The sequence below is a fragment of the Podarcis erhardii genome (genome assembly GCF_964252035.2).
Source record: "Podarcis erhardii genome assembly, chromosome: 9".
NCBI classification, from domain to species: Eukaryota; Metazoa; Chordata; class Lepidosauria; order Squamata; family Lacertidae; genus Podarcis; species Podarcis erhardii.
The window spans coordinates 5,331,778-5,351,852 of NC_138512.1; the positions used below are offsets into that span (position 1 = coordinate 5,331,778).

The 20,075-nt window shown below is 44.5% G+C and overlaps 1 protein-coding gene across 2 annotated transcripts in view; it reads left to right on the forward strand.

The window, feature by feature from the left end:
- Positions 1-3,569: 3,569 nt before the first annotated feature.
- Positions 3,570-20,075, forward strand: part of LOC309349960 (ADP-ribosyl cyclase/cyclic ADP-ribose hydrolase 1-like) — a 34,587-nt gene continuing 18,081 nt past the window's right edge. Inside the window, exon 1 of one of the 2 annotated variants that reach the window (XR_014160233.1) lies at positions 3,570-3,898. Coding sequence is in view for 1 of the 2 variants with exons in the window: in XM_081876446.1 (XP_081732572.1) it covers positions 3,660-3,898 (239 nt within the window). In the remaining variant the exon portion in view is untranslated. The remainder of the gene's footprint in view (positions 3,899-20,075) is intronic. The other variant, XM_081876446.1, reaches the window with a different exon arrangement.

Below are 20,075 nucleotides of genomic sequence, written 5' to 3' on the forward strand. Positions count from 1 at the left end.
CACCCTCCCCCTCCACAGTGGGTGGTGACCCAGCAGCTCGGATTGGATTCGGACAGCCAGCACTGCAGTGAGAGAGAGTGAGTGAGCCAGGTAGGGGCAGAGAGCTGCGAGTGCGAGCACGCGCCCTCCCAAATGTTGCGCCCGGTGCGGCTGCCCCCCCCTGCACCCCCCACGCTACGCCACTGCTAGGCATCTGCTGATGCAGCCTAGAATCACATTACCTTTTTTTTTTACTGCTGCATCCCACTGTAGATCCTTTCCCCATGTACTACTGGCAACCCAGGTGTTCCCCATCTTATATTTGTGCAGCTGGTTCTTGCTGCCTAAGTGCAGAACCTGACATTCGTCCCTACTGAAATTCATTTTCTTTGTTTGGGCCCAGTCCTCCAATCTGTCAAGGTCGTCTTGACTCTTGATTCTGTCTTCCGTGTAACAGTTCCCATGGTGAGAAAGTTTCAGCCTCTTTTGTTGCTGAGCCTATTGTAAAAGAACAGAATCATAGAATTGTAGAGTTGGCATGGACCCTGAGGGTCTTCTACTCCCCTCCTCTGCAGTGAAAGAATCTCAGTTCCCCATCCAATTGGAAACCATACTGGACCCTGCTTAAGCTGTGCAAATGTGTCGCAGTTTTACTGCTGCACCACTAGGAGAACTCTGCAATGATTGTTATTATGCATTGTTGAGGTTTCGTTATATGGAGGAAGCTGAGGTTACCTGGGAGCGCCTTAGGGGCGTCTTACCCATAGCGGCTAGTGGCGCAGGGTGCCAAGTTCTGGAGGGCGCCAGGGAAGAGGCGGAGGCTGGATACGGTGCCTCCCGGCATCAGCTCACCTCCCTCGCCTGCCTCCGCCATGCCGCGCTGAAGCAGCGTCGCGCCCAGAGCCTCCGTCTGCCGTGGCCACCGCGGCATGAAGCGGCCAGCTGAGCCGGAAGGCACCAAGTCCAGCCTCCACCTGAACTGCCCAGTCAGTTAAGCTTTCACTAGAGGAATATGTAGAAAACCTCTTACTTGGGATAAAGCATCTCCAGCTGCATTTCTTATGGAAACAACCAGGGCTTTATCTTATAAAAGATAAAGAATTCAAAAGCTTGCTTACAATTTTGTGACATTTTGGTTGGGCAAAGAAAGGCCTTGCTTGCTCTAATGTGGATTTTGGAAATTTTCTTGTTCATTTTGCTTTTTGATAATAAATTTATCCTTAGCATTTAATGTGCCACAGGGAAAGTAATTTTTGCTGCAAAATACTAACACGCTACCGCTCTGAAAGTTGTCACAAACTACCTAGTTATTTGGCTTGTTGAGATTGTCTTTTTTTTTTTAAGGAGAATTCCAAAACTATGGTCCCGCCCAGTTTATTTATATCAGCATACTTTGTAACGAAGGTTTGCATTCAATTTAAACATATTGGCAGACCGCCTTGCAAAATGATGGGAATTAGGAAGAGAAGAATAACAACTGTTTAATAGCTGGAAACAGTGCTTTTTTGGGGGGGGGTGCAGGGGTACGCATACCCCAGTGCCGGATTTACATATAAGCTAAGCAAGCTATAGCTTAGGGCCCCACTCTCTTGGGGGGGGGGGCAAAAAAATTAAAGGGGAAAAAACTGGATGTACATTTCCAAAACATAAGATAAAAAAACAAATAAAATAAAACCTACATACAACAACAGTGTTTTGTGTTGTGTAGGCTCCTATTTGTTATGTGCAAATGACTTTAGATACCTATTAGGTCCATAAATTACCATATGGCATATATTCAACACATGAAACAGCAGCAATTTGTTGTTGACAAAGGATAGCTGGACATATAAAGGGCCCCATTACCTTCAGTAGCTTAGGGCCTCATCAAACCTAAATCCGGCCCTGTGCATACTCCTAAACAGTTTGTGAATCATTGCACTTTTGTCCATTTACTGTATTTATTTTTCCTGATTTGAACTATGAAATGGTGATTTTCTTGAGTCAAAATGAGAATACCCCTAAACATTACAGTGGTACCTCGGGTTATGAACTTAATTTGTTCTGGAAGTCCATTCTTAGCCTAAAACTGTTCTTTTTTTCTTTTTTCTTTTTTATAAATTTTTTATTACATTTTCAATTTACAGAAAAGGGAAAAAAGAACAAACAAAAAAGAAGAAAAAGAAAAACAATCCATCTTTCAAAATGCATTTTTACGTTACTAACTGGACTTCCCCACATCTCCCTCACCCTGCGTACTTTACAATAAACATATCAGCAAATTATTACCTTGTTTCGTATCTTTTTTATATCTTTCAAAATATTTTACTTCTAGGTTTAAAGTACCTTTTGTCAATTATTTATACCTTAAAATAATACATAAAATAACTTTAAATTTCAACTTTTTCTTACTTATAACTTAATCTTCTGTTTTCCCAATCTAATTGCAGGAGCTCAAATTTCCAAATCATGCAGATTCTTAACATTCATACAACTTATAATGTTTTTGTAAATAGTCCTTAAATTTCTTCCAGTCCTCTTCCATTGTCTCTTCTCCCAAATCTCGGATTCTGCCAGTCATTTCAGCCAGTTCCATATAATCCATCAACTGCGTCTGCCACTCTTCCAGCATGGGAAGATCTTGTATCTTCCAATATTTTGCAATGAGTATTCTTGCTGCTGTAGTTGCATACATAAAAAATGTTCTATCCTTCTTTAACACCTTTTGGTCCACAATGCCCAGGAGGAAGGCCTCTGGTTTCTTAGGAAAGGTGTACCTAAACACCTTTTTTAACTCATTGTAGATCATTTCCCAGAAGGCCTTCACTTTTGGGCAAGTCCACCAAAGGTGAAAGAATGTCCCTTCAGCCTCCTTACATTTCCAACATTTATTATCGGACCGATGATATATTTTTGCAAGTCCATTCTTAGCCTAAAACTGTTCTTAACCTGAGGTGTGCTTTTGCTAATGGGGCCACCCGGTGCCACCATGCCACCACCGCACCCAGAGCAACTACTTCCAGTTACCTTGGGTCACAGTGGTACCTCGGGTTACAGATGCTTGAGGTTACAGACTCTGCTAACCCAGAAATAGTACCTCGGGTTAAGAACTTTGCTTCAGGATGAGAACGGAAATAGTGCAGCGGCAGTGGGAGGCCCCATTAGCTAAAGTGGTGCCTCAGGTTAAGAACAGTTTCAGGTTAAGAACGGACCTCCAGAGCGAATTAAGTTCGTAACCCAAGGTACCACTGTATTTTATTTTTTTTAGAAAAGAAAACACTGGCTGGAAGGGATTCCTTTCTCTCTGTTTCAGACAGCCCTTGATTTACTTTGCAAAATGTTCCCTCTGCAGTTTTTGACAAGGGTGGGACATGAGTGCCCTCCTTGTGAGAAGCAGATTACAAAGACTGCGTAGCAGACCTAAATACAGACAATGTATTTAAGAACAGGAATGTCTGGTCACTATATCAAATTTGCAGGGTGCTGCAGAGATCTGCCCTGCTTTGGGTGCAGCCTTTTTATCTAAACCAATAGAAATGCAACTCATGCTCCTCTGCTCATTGGTCTTTACGTTGGGGGGGGGGGGAGAGAAACAGAAAGGGAGAGAGGAGGAGGAGGAGATATAAGAAAGTGACTTTTCTGCCAAGGATGAACGAAACAGAAGCGGCAGCTGTTGCTGCTTTTCAGAAACTTCCAGCGAGATGCCCTTTCCAAGCAGCTCTTCCAGGACCCAACGGCACAAACTGATATTGGCAGGGACCATGGTTGTTTTCGTTGCCTTAGTGAGTGCTGTGTTGCTTGCTGTGTTCATACCTGGAAGGAAAGGAACCCCTGGCTCAGAAGTATTGCAGTGGAAAGGCCAAGGGACTACTAAACAGCTGCATGAAATTGTCTTGGGGAGATGTCACAACTACATTGCCATAGTGAATCCGGAGCTCAGGTGAGTGCTAAGAATACACTTTTGAAGAATAAAAGCAGGAGTGCACAGTGTAGACAAAGAAGGAGCAGTAGGGAAACTGGACGGCAGCTATTCTAGAGAAAAATGTATAGGCTGAGAACTGAAGCTGTTCATTTCCTCCCCAAAGTGCTAAAAAGCTGGACTGAAAACTAGCTGAACAGCTCCTGCATTGGAATTGTTCAGGGCTTTTATATCTCTCTTATATGCTTGATAATAAGGAGCTTGGCTTTCTCCAGCATGCAGTGATTTGGGAAAGTTCCACCTTTTGAATTCTGGCCTGTTACACAGCTGCTAAAAGTGTAAGAATTGTACAAGCAAAGATGGTATTTAGAAGTGGGTATTTTAAATGAAAGCAGGGGAGGGTTTCCTGTATGTATGAGTAAGTAGATTGGACGGGTCAGAAATGTTTTTTTTTTTAGCAATACTTACAGTGTTCACAGTTTTTTGAAGTACTTCATGTACATCAGTTCAGAAATCCATACAATGGCATTGTGAGGTAGGTTAATGTTATTGGAGATGGCGTGTCTAAAGAATACTGACTTGATCAAGGCCATTTAGTGATGTTACGACAGAAATGACATTTTAACTTGGGGGCTTCTTGTTCCTGGTTCGAGGCTCCCAAGACAATTCTACCCATATTTCTCCAGAACTTAATCCAACTCCATTTAGTTGAAATAGCTGCCAGGTAAGTATGAACCGAATTACAGCCTGGTAGTACAATTCTATGTGTGGTTTACTCAGAAACAAGGGCTACTAAATTCGATGAAATCAGTACATTGCGTTTAGGGCTGCAGTCTTTGACTTTCAAATAAGGGCCAGGGGGAAAGTGTTGAAATCACCAAATACATGAGAAAAGATGTGGTTGATTGGGACTCAAATCACAATATTTTCATTATCTTACTAGCTTTGGTGCTCAGAGGCATGTTGTAAAAACTTGTCAACAGAAGAACTTATTGAACCTTATCAGTACAGTATCTTGTAATAGCATTTGTTGAACCTTATCACAATGTTGCAATGAGGAAATAATACTGTCTCTGACTAGAGGGAGAGGTTGGTGAGAAGCAGACTTTGGCCATATGAGGAATGTTTGGCATCTGCTACCGAAAGACCTGTTGAGATATTCACCAGAAGGCTCGCTTTTCATCTGCTCAGCCTTTATCTGGGTAAATGTTGGGAGCCAGGCAGAGGGCCTTCTCGGTAGTGGCACCCACCTTGTAGAACGCTCTCCCATCAGATGTCAAGAAAATAAACAACTACCCAACTTTTAGAATACATCTGAAAGCAGCCCTGTTTAGGGAAGTTTTTAATGTTTGATCTTTTATCGTGTTTTTAATATTCTGTTGGGAGCTGCCCATAGTAGCTGAGGAAGCCCAGCCAGATGGGCAGGGTAAAAACAATAAATTGTTGTTGTTGTTGTTGTTGTTGTTGTTGTTGTTGTTGTTGTTGTTGTTGTAGCAGCTTCAAATTTGATAAAATTCCTACATATAATATGTGCAGTGCACTTACATTTGTACATAAAATATACCGTATTTTTTGCTCTATAAGACTCACTTTTTCCCTCCTAAAAAGTAAGGGGAAATGTGTGTGTGTCTTATGGAGCGAATGCAGGCTGCGCAGCTATCCCAGAAGCCAGAACAGCAAGAGGGATCGCTGCTTTCACTGCGCAGCGATCCATCCCTCTTGCTGTTCTGGCTTCTGAGATTCAGAATATTTTTTTTCTTGTTTTCCTCCTTCAAAAACTAGGTGCGTCTTGTGCTCTGGTGTGTCTTATAGAGCGAAAAATACGGTAATGGTTGCTGTGTGTAAATTATGGATTACATTTACACATATACCTCTATACATCAGAAAATTGCCCAAGGCCATATGCAAAGTAGACTTGTATATTGTTGTTGTTTGAAGCAATCCATGTTCAAGTTGCATGCATGTGCATTCAGCCCATGATCATCCACATATAGGATGCACACTCTTTCTACATGGAAATGGTTTGCGAAATGTGTCTCCCCTCCTCCTTTCCTGTGTGGCATCATGTAGACCTCCTTCTCTCCAATTTTAGTATACATGCTGCCTAAGCGAGCCCCCTTCTCCCCAATTTTGAAAAAACCAGTGATTAGCTTTTATTTGCTCAGAAACCAAAACTGCCTAGTCATCATACTTTGGAGTTGAGTAGGTTGGCAAGCTGCCATCTCCTGTGGTATTTTGGCTTTAGTGGTAATTGGCTTCTGTGGTATTTTGACTTCTTTGACCTCTTTAGCATCAGTCAGCTGTCTGGGTTATGTACCTACTCTCTGCTTCTGATATGTTGTGATCTGATCTGAACTGGTCCTTGAATAGGTATTCTGTGGAGCTCTGTAAGCTTTGAGTAGAGTGTTACTTGAGTAGAGTGTCTGTCTGCTCTTTGAGTGGGTGGTCATTTCTCAGAAGAGCACTGTGATACCTCAAAGCATTTCCTCTGATCCCGTAAACTCCCCTCTTTTGTTTTACCACAGGAAGTGGGTCAAATTATTTTAATACAGTTAATCTAGTCTCTGTAGAGATTATGTGTGAGGGTCACATACAATCCCCTTGTCACTATCTTAAAGACACAACTCTTTAGTTGCCTGATTTTAGGCAGCCATGAAACCTCTAATCCCTATTTTTTGAGTGGTGGGGAGAATGAGTCTAAAACATCTTACAAAATAACTCCCTTTTATCTTCCTTAGGAGCATGAACTCCACTGAAGTGTGAGAAGGGCTGAGGAATTTATCCTGTAGGATTGGAAAGTGAAATTGAATGTATTTAAGGAAATTGGAGTTTGCAGGCAGTTAAAGCGAAAGATAATGAAAAGAAAGAAAGAAAATGCAACCTATTATTCTGCTTTCTAACCAGGAGGGAGAAAAATGTAAAAAGAAAAATAGTTCCAGGTTCGTTCTGCTTTCTGGCAGGGAGGAAGTCTGTCTATGACTTCCTGGGCACTGTAGTCCTTCAACCCCTCTAGCTCCACCTGAAGTTGTCTCTCTGGTGCACAGAGAAGAATTCTAAGTCTTCATCACTTCTGTGACTTTATGTAATAACATTTCAATAGGATTTTTTCTTCCTTCTTGTCAACTGAACCTTTTGTGATGTAGAGAGACCTCTATAGTATAATGTGCATTTCAAACCTCCAACGGTACTAAGGTCAAGCAAGCTTACCTTATCTCGAGAGCTATCACATGGAAGATGGAGCAAGGTTGTTTTTTCCTGCTCTGGAGACTAGGACCTGAACCAGTGGATTAAAGTCACAAGACAGGGGATTCCAACTAAGCATCGGGGGACGGGGGGACGGGACTTTCTGACAGTAAGAGCGGTTTGACAGTGGAACGGTCTCAGGAGGTTGTGGACTCTCCTTTGCTGGAGGTTTTTAAGCAGAGATTGGGTGCACTTGTCACGGATTCCTTAGCTGAGATTCTGCATTGTAGGGGTTGGACTAGATGACCCTTGGGATCCCTTCTTACTCAACAATATGGTTCTAGGAAAGAAGTCTCCCTATTGTAGAGCCCTCCAGATGTTGTTAGATTCCAACTCCAGCAGCTCCCCTCATCCATCATTACTGATTAGGCTGTCTGGGACAACAACACTGAAAGGGCTAAAGCTCTAGCATCTTTTTCTGAAGGAAGATAATGATGAAAAGCTGTCTGCCAGAAAAGATAATTTGCCATTTGCTGCTTCTCTTCTCATCAAGGAACCTGATAAGCTTCCACAGCGCCACAGCGCCACCCACTGGGGAGCCAGTGTGGTGTAGTGGTTAAGAGCGGTAGTCTCCTAATCTGGGGAACCGGGTTCGCGTCTCCGCTCCTCCACATGCAGCTGCTGGGTGACCTTGGGCCAGTCACACTTCTGTGAAGTCTCTCAGCCCCACTCACCTCACAGAGTGTTTGTTGTGGGGGAGGAAGGGAAAGGAGAATGTTAGCCGCTTTGAGACTCCTTAAAGGGAGTGAAAGGCGGGATATCAAATCCAAACTCTTCTTCTTCTTCTTCTTCCAGGTATTACCTTACTCATATAGATAGGATTTGCACCCCACCTTGTATCTTGCACCCGAACCTCCCTTTTGCACTATGTTCCTCCCCCTTACCTTGCAAACTGACGAACCTGTGACAAATAAGACCCCCCACAACTGCGACTCTATAAAATTCTGGCCTTACCTTTGGGCGGGGTTCCTCATACCTTTTCTCACCTTTGTGTAGGGAACCCGGTTACAACGGAATAAAGGATTTGTGCTTTTAAAAAGCCACATGATTCTCTCTCTCCGTGGTTGGACATCACCCGTCTTCTCCTCCAACCGTAGCGGACCCCTTTGGGACCCCGAACCCAAATTCTGAGTGTTTTACATCAGAATCAAGAACTGGGACTCTTGCCTCTGCTTTGAAGATGAATTCTTAAGCTCGCCACCCAACACTGCCTCAGCCTTTTCATATGGAGATGATGGCAATACTCACTTATTTCACAGGATTGTTTTCAAGGATTTAAAGAAGGGGGGAATGCATGTGAATTGCTTTGAAAATTTGAAAATAAATGCTAAATTTTGCACACTAACAAGATACCTATTTTTGGAAATTTCTTCAATCCAGCATGATAACTCCTAAAAACAGTCCAGCTTATTCATGTTGGCAGGAAATGGTTTTCTCTAAAGAGCTCTGATCACAAAGTAGGTGCTTCTGAACATCAGTATCATGATTTTGTTCTATTTTTAATGTTTCATTTGGTGCAATCTTCTTCTTTGGTGATCACTCATAGCCATGTAAGATTGTCTTCCATGAACATGAACACGGTCTTAACAGTGAGTCCGTAAGTCACAGTGGAGGCCAATTCTGGATCCACAAGTCCTTCCACAGTGGGGACAGATTTGTGGGCGGGAGTTGATCACGGTGAGGTTTTGCCAAATGTGCCTTCTTCTTAGCTCCTTTCTCCTTTTCGCCCTGAGTTTGTGCTTCCCTGACACCTTTGGTAATGGCTGTTCTCCAACTGGAGCACTCACAGGCCAGTGTTGCCCAGTTATCGGTGCTTATACAGTGGTGCCCCACAAGACGAATGCCTCGCAAGACGAAAAACTTGCTAGACAAAAGAGTTTTCCATTTTTCGAGGTGCTTCGCAAGACGAATTTCCCTATGGGCTTGCTTCACAAGATGAAAACGTCTTGCGGGTTTGCTTCCTTTTTCATAAAACCGTTCATACCCGGGGAATCCGTGCTCCACAAGACGAAGAAATTGCAAGACGAAGCAACTCGTGGAACGAATTAATTTCGTCTTGCGAGGCACCACTGTACTACATTTCTAAAGATTTGCCTTGAGAGTATCTTTTTTCTTTTCTTGAGAGTGTCTTTAAACCCCTTTTGTTGTCCATCAGTATTTCGCTTTCCATTCTTAAGTTCGGAATAGAGAAGTGGTTTGGAAGGTGATAATCAGGGATCCGAACAACATGACCAGTCCAACGAAGTTGATGTTGAAGAATCATTGCTTCCACACTGGTGATCTTTGCTTCTTCCAGTACACTGGCATTAGTTCGCTTCTCTTCCTCATCCCCCAATCCATGGCCTTCATTTCTCATTTTAGGCCTATTATTAATACTTCTAGTCACCAACATTATTTCAGAAGGAATGTCACAGAGCCCGTGGCATCTGTCTTGGTCTTTCTTTCGTTTGCTTGATAAGTTCCTGAGAAGGGCAATTCCTCCTACCCCTTCAGTGATTCAAAGCCTGTGCTTGTGAAGGGGGAGAAAGACTTCTTTGTTCCAAGTTTCTGGCTTTGCTTCAACGACTAAACATTTTAGTGCCACAAATTCTTGCCCAGACTTCCTTTAGTCCTCCATCATGTCTGCATCACCGTTTAATTAAAAACCTTTCTGGGCACTGCAACTGACCCAGTTGTGCTGAAAAATCCTCTGTGAGGTGCTCATCTCCAAAGCTAAATTTATATGTTTGTCATTCTACTCATAATTAATTAGAGCTAAATTCAGCTTAAGGAAGTGTAAGTGCACTTGAAAAATGCATAGTTCCTGCTAGAACAATGTGAGTCACTTAGGGTGTTTCAAGTAAGAGCCAGTTCATACAGAATCAGTTCATAAAACATTTCCGTGCGCAGTACCATTTCAGGCTGCAATTTAGCAGAGGGGCTTGATGGCTCGTGTTCATTTGGATAAATAGTGGTCACTAGCTTTCCTTCAAGCTAAATTGTGGCAGAAGAGGCTGTTGTTTGGGGGTGGGGAGGCACTTTTCTCTATCTCCTCTCCAGCTATGACCACCCCCACTTAAAACACCCCAGCATGCAGCACTTAGGCACAAAAAAGGTCCCCCCACCCATAGTTGCTTTGTGTGCATAGGATGTTCCTAGGAGGGTAAGAGTTCAATCTCTCCCCCTCCACTTCAATCTCTAGGAGTATCACATGTACCCTGCTGGTGCCTATGAAGGAAGGGAGAGTTTAGCTCTGTCGCAATATAGATAGCAATATAGATTGCCTGAGCAGCTTTGGCTTTAGATTCCAATAAAGATTGCTTAAGCAGGTTTGGCTTGTGACACTGGTCAAGTAAAGAATAAGAGAAGCCACGTAGGCCCAAAAGACAGGGAAATGGGTGAGGAACTTGCTTAACGTGATTATCCTTCTAAGGTAAGATGCTAGGTTGGCGATTGGTGATTGGTGGAAGGAAGGTGTACCTATAGGTTGGCAATTGGTGATTGGTGGAGAAAGGTGTACCTACAGTATAAGAATGCCTGCCAAATGCCATGTATTTGCGGCCAGTCTTTGAGAAGTGATTCCACTGGTTGTCTCTGCGCAGATCTCAATAAACTATTTTCTCTGAAGAACTCTGGTCCCTGGTGAGTTGTCTCCTCTGAGGTCCTGGGGAAGCGGGCAAATGAGCCTTGGCTCAGGGTCCTTATAATATAATAAGGCTTCAGATTTGGGGGCTCGTCCGGGATCTGCCCCTCCCCCCAGGACCAGAGGCCAGGCTCAACCGTGGTGAACAGCTCGGTTCGGTGTCTGCGGTTCTGGCGCGCACCCTGCCATTTCGTAGGGGGAACCGGCCACATCGTTCCGGAGTGGAGACACCCGGTTGAGGGAGAAAATAGAACGGCCGTGACAGGAAAACCCGCTGCGGGACAAGGTAAGCCCAGTGGTTTATTAAGGGGCTTGAGGTCTGATCAACCTCACCTGGCCGTGGCAATAAGGTGCCGCTAGGAAAGGAGCTGGCCGTGGCAATAAGGTGCCGCCAGTAGACAAAGGCAGAACAGGAAAAAAGGGAAAGGGGTCGGGCTGTGTTGTATGTGGTGTGTGAAAGTCTCCTCTAGTGAAAGGAAGAATGTATGAGTGATCGGGGCTTAGCGTCCCCATGGTCAAGCGTATGTAGGTCTGTGCATTTTTTGGCAGCGCGAGCTCGACCAAATCACAGTCTGAAGTGTGTGGAACATGACTGATTGTCATTTTTGTACTAGGAGCGGAGGAGACTAAAGACATGGGGTCGGGAGGGAGTAAATGTACCCCTCTACAGTGTTTTCTCAATAATTGAAAGGCTGTCATGAAGGAAAGATTAAGAACTTTGTGTGAGGTCGATTGGCCCACCCAAGGGGCAAAATTGGCCACCAGAAGGCACCTTCGATTTGGCCTTAATCAATCCCTTATGGCAGAACATCCTCAGAATCCACCCCAACCAAATCCCATATATTTCAACTTGGAAGAGAAATGTGGAGAAAAACCCCCCATGGTTACAAGGGTGTCAAGGGAGTATAAGCCAGGAAAAGGTTTGCGCCATTCAAACTATCCGGCCAAAATCCCCAGTCCTGGTTGATAATTCTGAAGATGATGGTCTTCTGAGGCCACCACCATACGCCCCTACAAGAACAGTTCCCAACCCAGAACCCAGAGAAGGGGACCCAGGTGATGTGCCCGCAGGAGGGGGAGGAGCAGTACCTAAGACGCCACGTCTAAGGCCAGAGGATAAGAGGGATAAGGAGAGAGAAAAGGAAGAAGAGGAAGAAGAGGAAGAGTTTTTAGAAAAGTTAAGGAAAGTCAATGTCCAAGGAAGAAAGTGGACTCCTGTAGATGAGGATAGGGTACATAGATATGTGGAACCATTCGCCACAGCAGTAGATGTAAGTCCACATTTGGTGGACATAGCAAGTTGCAAGTCAGAGAAATGGAAGACGAGGCAAAAGAAATGGTTGGACGCGGCTGCCCGCGTGGCCACTCATTATAAAAGGCAGAGACAGGAACCAGAACAATTTAAGTCAGGCGTGGCAATTATGCCACTGCGGAGGGTTTATGACCCACCCGGTCCACCAGGAGCAAATGGAGAGCCAGCACCCTGTACTTATACCATCCAGCACATACCATTCACCACTGCAGATGTGTGCAATTGGAAGAATCAGAACCCTAGTTTTGAGGAAGACCCTGCAAGAATAATCAAGTTATTTGAGGGCATTTTTAAAACCTACAAGCCTACTTATGATGATATACAGTACCTCTTGGACTCCCTTTTAACCACTGAGGAGGTCCGAAAGGTTCACACAGGAGCCAGAGAATATCTGAGAACCCAGGCAAATACTGAAGCACAGATAGAGGGTCTATACCCCCGCACCACCCCTAATTGGGACTACCAAACGGCGGGAGGCATCACCACTTTGGAAACTTACCAAAGGACTGTACTAGAAGGAATAAAAAGAGCAGCCAAGCGCCCCATTAAAATGGCCAAAATAGCAGAGGTTGTTCAGAAGCCCTACTGGAATTGCTGGACGCGGTATGGAAACCCAAGCAGGTGGCAGTCATCCACTGCTATGGACACCGCACAGGGCCAAGTGAGGAAGCATGTGGAAACCGATTGGCTGATCGTATAGCGAAAGAAGCAGCCCAAAGGGGCAGCCTAAACCGGTCACAGTTAGTGGCCCCATTAATACCGGAAGCCATCCTTGAACCCTGTATAAAACCAAGATACACCCCAGCTGAGGAGGACACTATTAATGTAGAAGGGTTGGAGAAATCTGAGGAAGGATGGTACATTACGCCAGACAAGCGTGTGTGGATACCAGCAGCTCTTTCTTCCCATTTTGTCCACAAATACCACGCCACTACCCATGTGGGCCCTGATGCAATGGCCAAACAGCTTGAGAGATGCTTTTATATCGCCAATTTATACCAATTAGCAAGTCAGGCTTGCAGAAGATGCACCTTATGTCAGAAGAACAACCCACGAACTGGTCAATTGGGCCCACCTGGAGTACAACACTCAGGAACCGCGCCTATGGAAGACCTCGTGGTAGATTTCACTGAACTCCCGTGGTGTGGATTATACCATTATTTGTTGGTGGCAGTGTGCACCTACACTGGATGGGTAGAAGCCTGACCCACCAAGACTGAGCGGTCATCTGAGGTTACTAGATGTCTGCTGCGAGAAATCATTCCGCGGTATGGTTTACCTCGCTCCGTAGGATCTGATAATGGGCCAGCCTTTGTACACAAAGTGTTACAGGAATTAGCAAAGATATTGCAGATAAATTGGAAGTTGCATACTGCTTATAGGCCCCAGAGCTCGGGTAAAGTAGAGCGCATGAACAGGACTTTGAAAAATCAGCTAGCTAAACTGACTCAGGAGACAGGCTCAAACTGGGTGGCGATGTTGCCCCTTGCCTTGTTGAGAGTTCGCAGCCTGCCCTCCAAGAGAACTCATTTGTCTCCCTTTGAGCTTATGTTCGGCAGGCCGGTGCCTTATGTGCGTATGATATCCCCTGTTCCTGCTCAGGATGTGGAGATAAATAACTATGTACAGTCACTCTCCAGAGATCTAATTTCTCTCAACAGGTGGACCCAAGCTCGCACCCCTTGTGTGCTAGTCGAGCCTCTACATCGATACGAGCCTGGTGACGAGGTGTGGATAAAGGATTGGTCCCAAGCTCCTTTACAACCAACTTGGAAGGGACCATACACCATTCTGTTGTCTACACCAACTGCAGTTAAAGTAGCAGGCGTCACCCCATGGGTCCACCACACATGTGCCAAGCGAGCTACATCTGAATGGACAACTTCCCTTGATCCTGAGAATCCCCTGCGGTTGACCATCTCCAAGATGTCCAGCAGACGACCGCCCTGCTAATGTCACTCCGGAGGCTGACATTTCTACGCACGGCTGAAGAAGTAAATGGGAGGAGCGCCTGTTGGTAGCGTTCCCAACGTGCCAACCGTCCGGTCTTTGCCCCCTGATAATGTTTTAATCCCTGAAAAAACTTTGGTGTGTATTATTTGGTCCAAAGAAGAGCCCATAGGGATTCTCACACCTAGTATTTGCCATTTGCAAGCTGCACATTATTCCTGTGGGTGTGTGATAGCCACCCCCCCAGACACCATCTCCTTGGGGTCTGTATCTGGCCCCTACCCACCGAGGACATAATCACCCTCCTGGGGACTCAGGAGTTTATTTACACACGATAGGATTTGACGCCTGGAGGTTCCCGCGTTTCCCTCATTATCCTCACCGCCCTGAGCACCCAGATAGGCCCAATCCCGCACCTGACCCCTATCATGACTAAAGAATGGTGGGAAGAACCATGGAACCATTGGGCTTGGTGGATAGGAGTAATGTGTACGGTCCTAATATTATGGATGATCCTGTTCTTTTGCTGGCACGAGCGCCATAGAATTTGCGGGAAAAAGTGTCCCTCCTCTATCCCGCTGACAGTTCTCCTTCTCTTCCTAGTTGGGGAACCCGCCTGCGCTCTGGCCCAGAGGGAAGTAGGGTCCTGGATCTCCCAGGTAAACATTACCCGCCTCATGGTCACGCGGGGCATCCACAACCCTTATAACCGCTGGCTGCAAACGGCAGAAATGGTAGCTAAGGCGGAGAATAGGACCCGTTGCCTTGTTTGTGCCTTGGGACCTCTGGATGCGGCTGGGGGCATGCCCCTGCTTCCGTTGCCTCTTAATCAGACCTGAATCCAGTATACTGGAATCATCCCTATCCCCTCCGGGTTTATCGGATTCCCGGATGGTTCTGTGTCAACCAGACCAAAGATGCCACCCTTGGACACAATATAACTTTTACTGGGCGCTCCTCATGCAAGTGTACGTGTAACCCCACTGATACCTCTGAGTGTGGGGGAGCCTGCACCAATTTAAATCTTTTAGCTTTTAGTTCTATGGGTGACCATACGGCCACCCAGAACAAGGATCCTGTATATTGGATTTGTGGGACAAAGGCTTTCCACCACCTCCCCAACGGTTGGTGGGGCAATTGTTATCTAGCCTTCCTTTTACCCCCCCATGTGGCTGCTCCCTACCACCTCATTTCCCCATCGCAATCACAGATCTGTTGATATCACGAATATAGCCTCAGGGAGCAAGCAGATCTGGGGAAAGGACGAATGGCCACCTGAGCGAATAATTGCCCACTATGATCCGGCCTCCTGGAACCCTGATGAGTTAGTAGCAGGTGCCAGAGAGCCCATTTACAATCTAAACCGCATAATCCGACTCCAGGCAGTAGTAGAGATTGTGGCCAATGCAACGGCCACCGCCCTTCGCCTTGTTGCCACCCAGCTGGATGAGACCCGCACTGCTGTCCTCCAGCTGCGTTTGGGAATGGACTTTATTCTGGCCAAACAAGGAGGATTTTGTGCTGCCCTCAACCTGACTGGTGGAGCATGCTGCTTCAATATTTCAGATCATGGTGAAGCCATCCGTAATCTAGCTGCAAGTATTGAGAAGGTGGCACACGTCCCTGTACAAACGTGGGAAGGATGGAATATGTCTTGGCTGGATAAGTTTTTGCCAAATGGGTGGCTCAGAGGAATGTTTGTTATGCTCTTAGGACCAATTTTATTTTTATTGCTTCTTTGCTTCTGTATTCCCTGCTTGGTGCAATGCTTGCAAAATATGATGCACAAAACAATGTCGCGCATGATGGGTCCCCGAGTGACAGCTTTGATGCGTGAATACCAGCCTATTGCCTTGCACGAGCCAGAAGGCTGTCCAAAAGAAGAGGAGGGAATGAAGGAAGGGAGAGTTTAGCTCTGTCGCAATATAGATAGCAATATAGATTGCCTGAGCAGCTTTGGCTTTAGATTCCAATAAAGATTGCTTAAGCAGGTTTGGCTTGTGACACTGGTCAAGTAAAGAATAAGAGAAGCCACGTAGGCCCAAAAGACAGGGAAATGGGTGAGGAACTTGCTTAACGTGATTATCCTTCTAAGGTAAGATGCTAGGTTGGCGATTGGTGATTGGTGGAAGGAAGGTGTACCTATAGGTTGGCAATTGGTGATTGGTGGAGAAAGGTGTACCTACAGTATAAGAATGCCTGCCAAATGCCATGTATTTGCGGCCAGTCTTTGAGAAGTGATTCCACTGGTTGTCTCTGCGCAGATCTCAATAAACTATTTTCTCCGAAGAACTCTGGTCCCTGGTGAGTTGTCTCCTCTGAAGTCCTGGGGAAGCGGGCAAATGAGCCTTGGCTCAGGGTCCTTATAATATAATAAGGCTTCACCTATGCATGAAAAAATCTATATATAATTTCAGTTGCTGAGAGAGGGTGGAAGTGCCCATGCCTACTTCTGTTTTTAATGTGTGTCACCACCAACAACAACCTAGTCCTAGATTTGAAATATCATTTACTTTCCCATTTTAAAATAAAGGAAAGGGAAAATGGAGAGTTACAGTGAAGTGTCTGAATGCAAGGACCAGTGTTAGAAACCCCCATCGTTCCAGGCACATTTTGCGACGGGGAGTTTCATTAGTGCAAGCAGTTTGTGAGCTCTAGGCACAGTACACCCTTTTTAATAGACATTAATTTCTTGTTTTGAAATATACTCAGAGTCGCAAAGTGATTTCATGCTCTTTATTCAGCTCATAGTGGTGAGGAGGAATGAATGTAAGTCCCCTCAAAGTATCTGCTTTATATACATTATTTACACAATGGGCTGCACATGATTGGCTAATTCTGGAATTCTACTGTAAGGCAATCAGGTTGTGGATTCACTTATATCTGGAGCATGATTGGGTGGTTCCTGCCAACCAATCATACTGCTGCATCGTTCTAGGACCAATCAGACTGCTGCAATTTGGATCCTATTGTTCTAGGACCAATCAGACTGCTGCAGTTTGGATCCTATTCAACTCAGTACATAACATGTTTACTATGTATTTTTATTTCCAGTTTCAAATTCTGTCATAGGTTCTATGTGTGGAATAACCAACCTCAAAAAAACCCAAAATGCTGAAGTTTAATCAATGCATGAAAGGGTTAATACCATACAGTAAGCTGTCCTGCTAGGTTACTATGTCCACTTCCCCTCAGATTGGGAGTTACTAGGTCATCAAGCCTTTGTTCTCCTCCAGTCTACCTGAGAAGCTCAGTGTGTGAAGAGGTTGGAGCTGGTTCCTCCAGCTAAACCATATGGCTCTCATCAGCCACCCGAGTTCCGATTCCAATAATTTAGGGACGATCACCACTTTGTAACTAAGCTAAATATTACTGCCCATGCAACTTTTCTGAAGGACATGAATTTTGTAAGTAAACAATTTTTAAAACTTGTCCAAAGAAACTTTGGAAAGAAACAAGCAGACATTCCGGAACTCACTTAGAAGGACATATATTTTTAAAATCTAACAATCTAACCTATATTTCCACCCTTTACTTTGCTGCATGTTTTGTGATTTTAAATCTCTCCTGGGGTTCTCTCATCAAAGAGCACTTTCATTCAGGAATTCTCCTTTCTTGCTCGTTCTCTATATTGCACCAACACTATGGGTCTGAAAACTTGCAAACTTAACTGCAGTGTTTTTATTACTTCTGAAAGCCACTGAGTTTGGCATGAAAGAATGAAAGTTTTAGGTAATGTTTGCAGGGAGAACTATTTGCACACAGATTTGACATTCTTTGAATAAACATCCCCCACAAAAGAGTGAGCTAAATAGCATTTGGGTCGTCCCTTTCCCCCCTACTTCCTTATTTACACACATTCATAAAGCCATTAAAAATACAGTGGTACCTCAGGTTAAGTACTTAATTCGTTCCGGAGGTCCGTACTTAACCTGAAACTGTTCTTAACCTGAAGCACCACTTTAGCTAATGGGGCCTCCCACTGCTGCTGTGCCACCGGAGCATGATTTCTGTTCTCATCCTGAAGCAAAGTTCTTAACCTGAAGTAATATTTCTGGGTTAGCGGAGTCTGTAACCTGAAGCCTATGTAACCTGAGGTACCACTGTATAATAAATCATGAGTAGTTAGAATGCACTGTGGGGTCATCAAAGTCCTCAACTAGAAAATTTAACCTAAGTTCCATTCAACTCATACATGCATTTTTAACTTTAAGAGAAGTATGATGATAGGACAAAAGGGCAAATATGTCTCATTAAAATTCCACACTTAAAGCAAAAACTCAGAGTGTACTCAGGATTGATGGCTCGTATGTCCCAGTTTTCTTCTTGGTAACCCAGGAAACGCAGCATCTCTGCTCTGGACCAAGAACGGCCGCTTGGTCATTTGCCTGTAAGTTGCCATCTCATTCAGAATGTGGTTTTTAGAAATGTCTGGAGGTCAGTGCCCATTGACGGTTCTTTTGCACTTGGCAAACTGTACAGAGGTAAAATCCTCAACCTTGGATTTCAAAAAGTGCTATTTAACAAAAATGCCAAAGTGAATATTCCCATTTTTAGATGATGGATACCTCCAGGAATACTTGGGTACCCAAAGGTGGATCAAACTGAAATAAAGACAAAATGTGAAAAGTAACTTCCCCTAATTACAACTTCTTGGTTGCTGAAGTTGATTCCATCTTTCCTACAACCATCTAATTGTATACAGTGCACCTTTACCTGCTTGTGATCACAGTAGGACATGCCCTCCCCTAATTCACAACAATAACATCATGGAGCAATGCTCTAGTAGGCCAAGTGTGTCCTTAACTATAGTCAATTTCCCTCTTAGTTTAAAGGTTAAAACTTGAACCAAAAGTCCTCAAAATTCAGACCCCTTGAGATAGTTAGCAGGGTTCAGGGTTCAATTTTATTGAGCAATTTTTACAGGTGTTTGTGTAGCATGGAGTCTGCCCGTAAGTCTTCAGGCTTCAGTCACGTGCACACTGTACTAATCAGGATCACTACTTCAAATGTCAGCATTTTAAAACAAATCTTTACAGCCTGGGATGACCCCTTACCGATATGCATTTATATTGTGACTGAAGCACATGTAAAAAATAATAATGTGAATTTGCTAGCTGTTTATCAGAGTGTGATATTGCCTGGGTGTGTGTTGGTGACCAATTCTGCTTTATTTATGTCATGGACTTTGTATGCAGTAATAAACCAAAGGAAAACAAAGCTTACAAAGAGGCTTTGAAAAGCCTTTTTTTTTCAGGACCTCTGAAATTGGCAAGAACTTTCAGAGGCATGCAAGAAAACCCGAAAGAGCTCTCTTTTTCTGAATTCAGCAAGCATTCAGACTTCTACGACATTTAAAGGGAGAAAGCGGGGGATGACTACTTTTCCCCAAAGCTTGGAAATGAAGTCTCCCCTCTCTTCTACCACCAGTTTAGAGTTGTATTGATGGGATGGTACCCTTCTAAGTCCTATGCAGAGTTGACCCATTGAAATCAATGAACTTATTTGAGTCCATTGACTTCAGTTTTAAATAATGACTAATGTTGGACACCATCCTAGGTTTGTCTTGTTGCCCCCTTGTTTAGCTCACTTACAGTTGAAACAAATGTCCTGTGAACATGGAAGAAAGCAGTTTGGGGAAGTACTTGTGGAAACAGTAGCTATACAGTACAGACAGCCTGGGAATCCTAATATTTATCTTCAGAACTATTTGATTTTTTTGCCTTCTTATTAAAAAGACAGATTTCCTTTTATCGGTAGCTAACTTGGGCTACAGTCTTACTTGCACTTAACACAGTGGGACTTACTTCTGAGCACTGCCTTGCCTTGGTAATGGACTGGGTGAGAGCCAACAAACTGAAGCTCAATCCAGATAAGACCAAGGCACTGTTCATGAGTGGTTCCTTAGACCAGATGGCTGGGAGGTGGCCTGCTCTTGATGGGGTTACACTTCCTCTGAAGGAGCAGGTATGTAGCTTGGGGGTGCTCCTGGATCCTGGCCTTGGTGATGTGGGGTGCTATCCATCAGCTGCAGCTGGCGGCCCAGCTGTGCCCCAGCTGGACAGAGATAA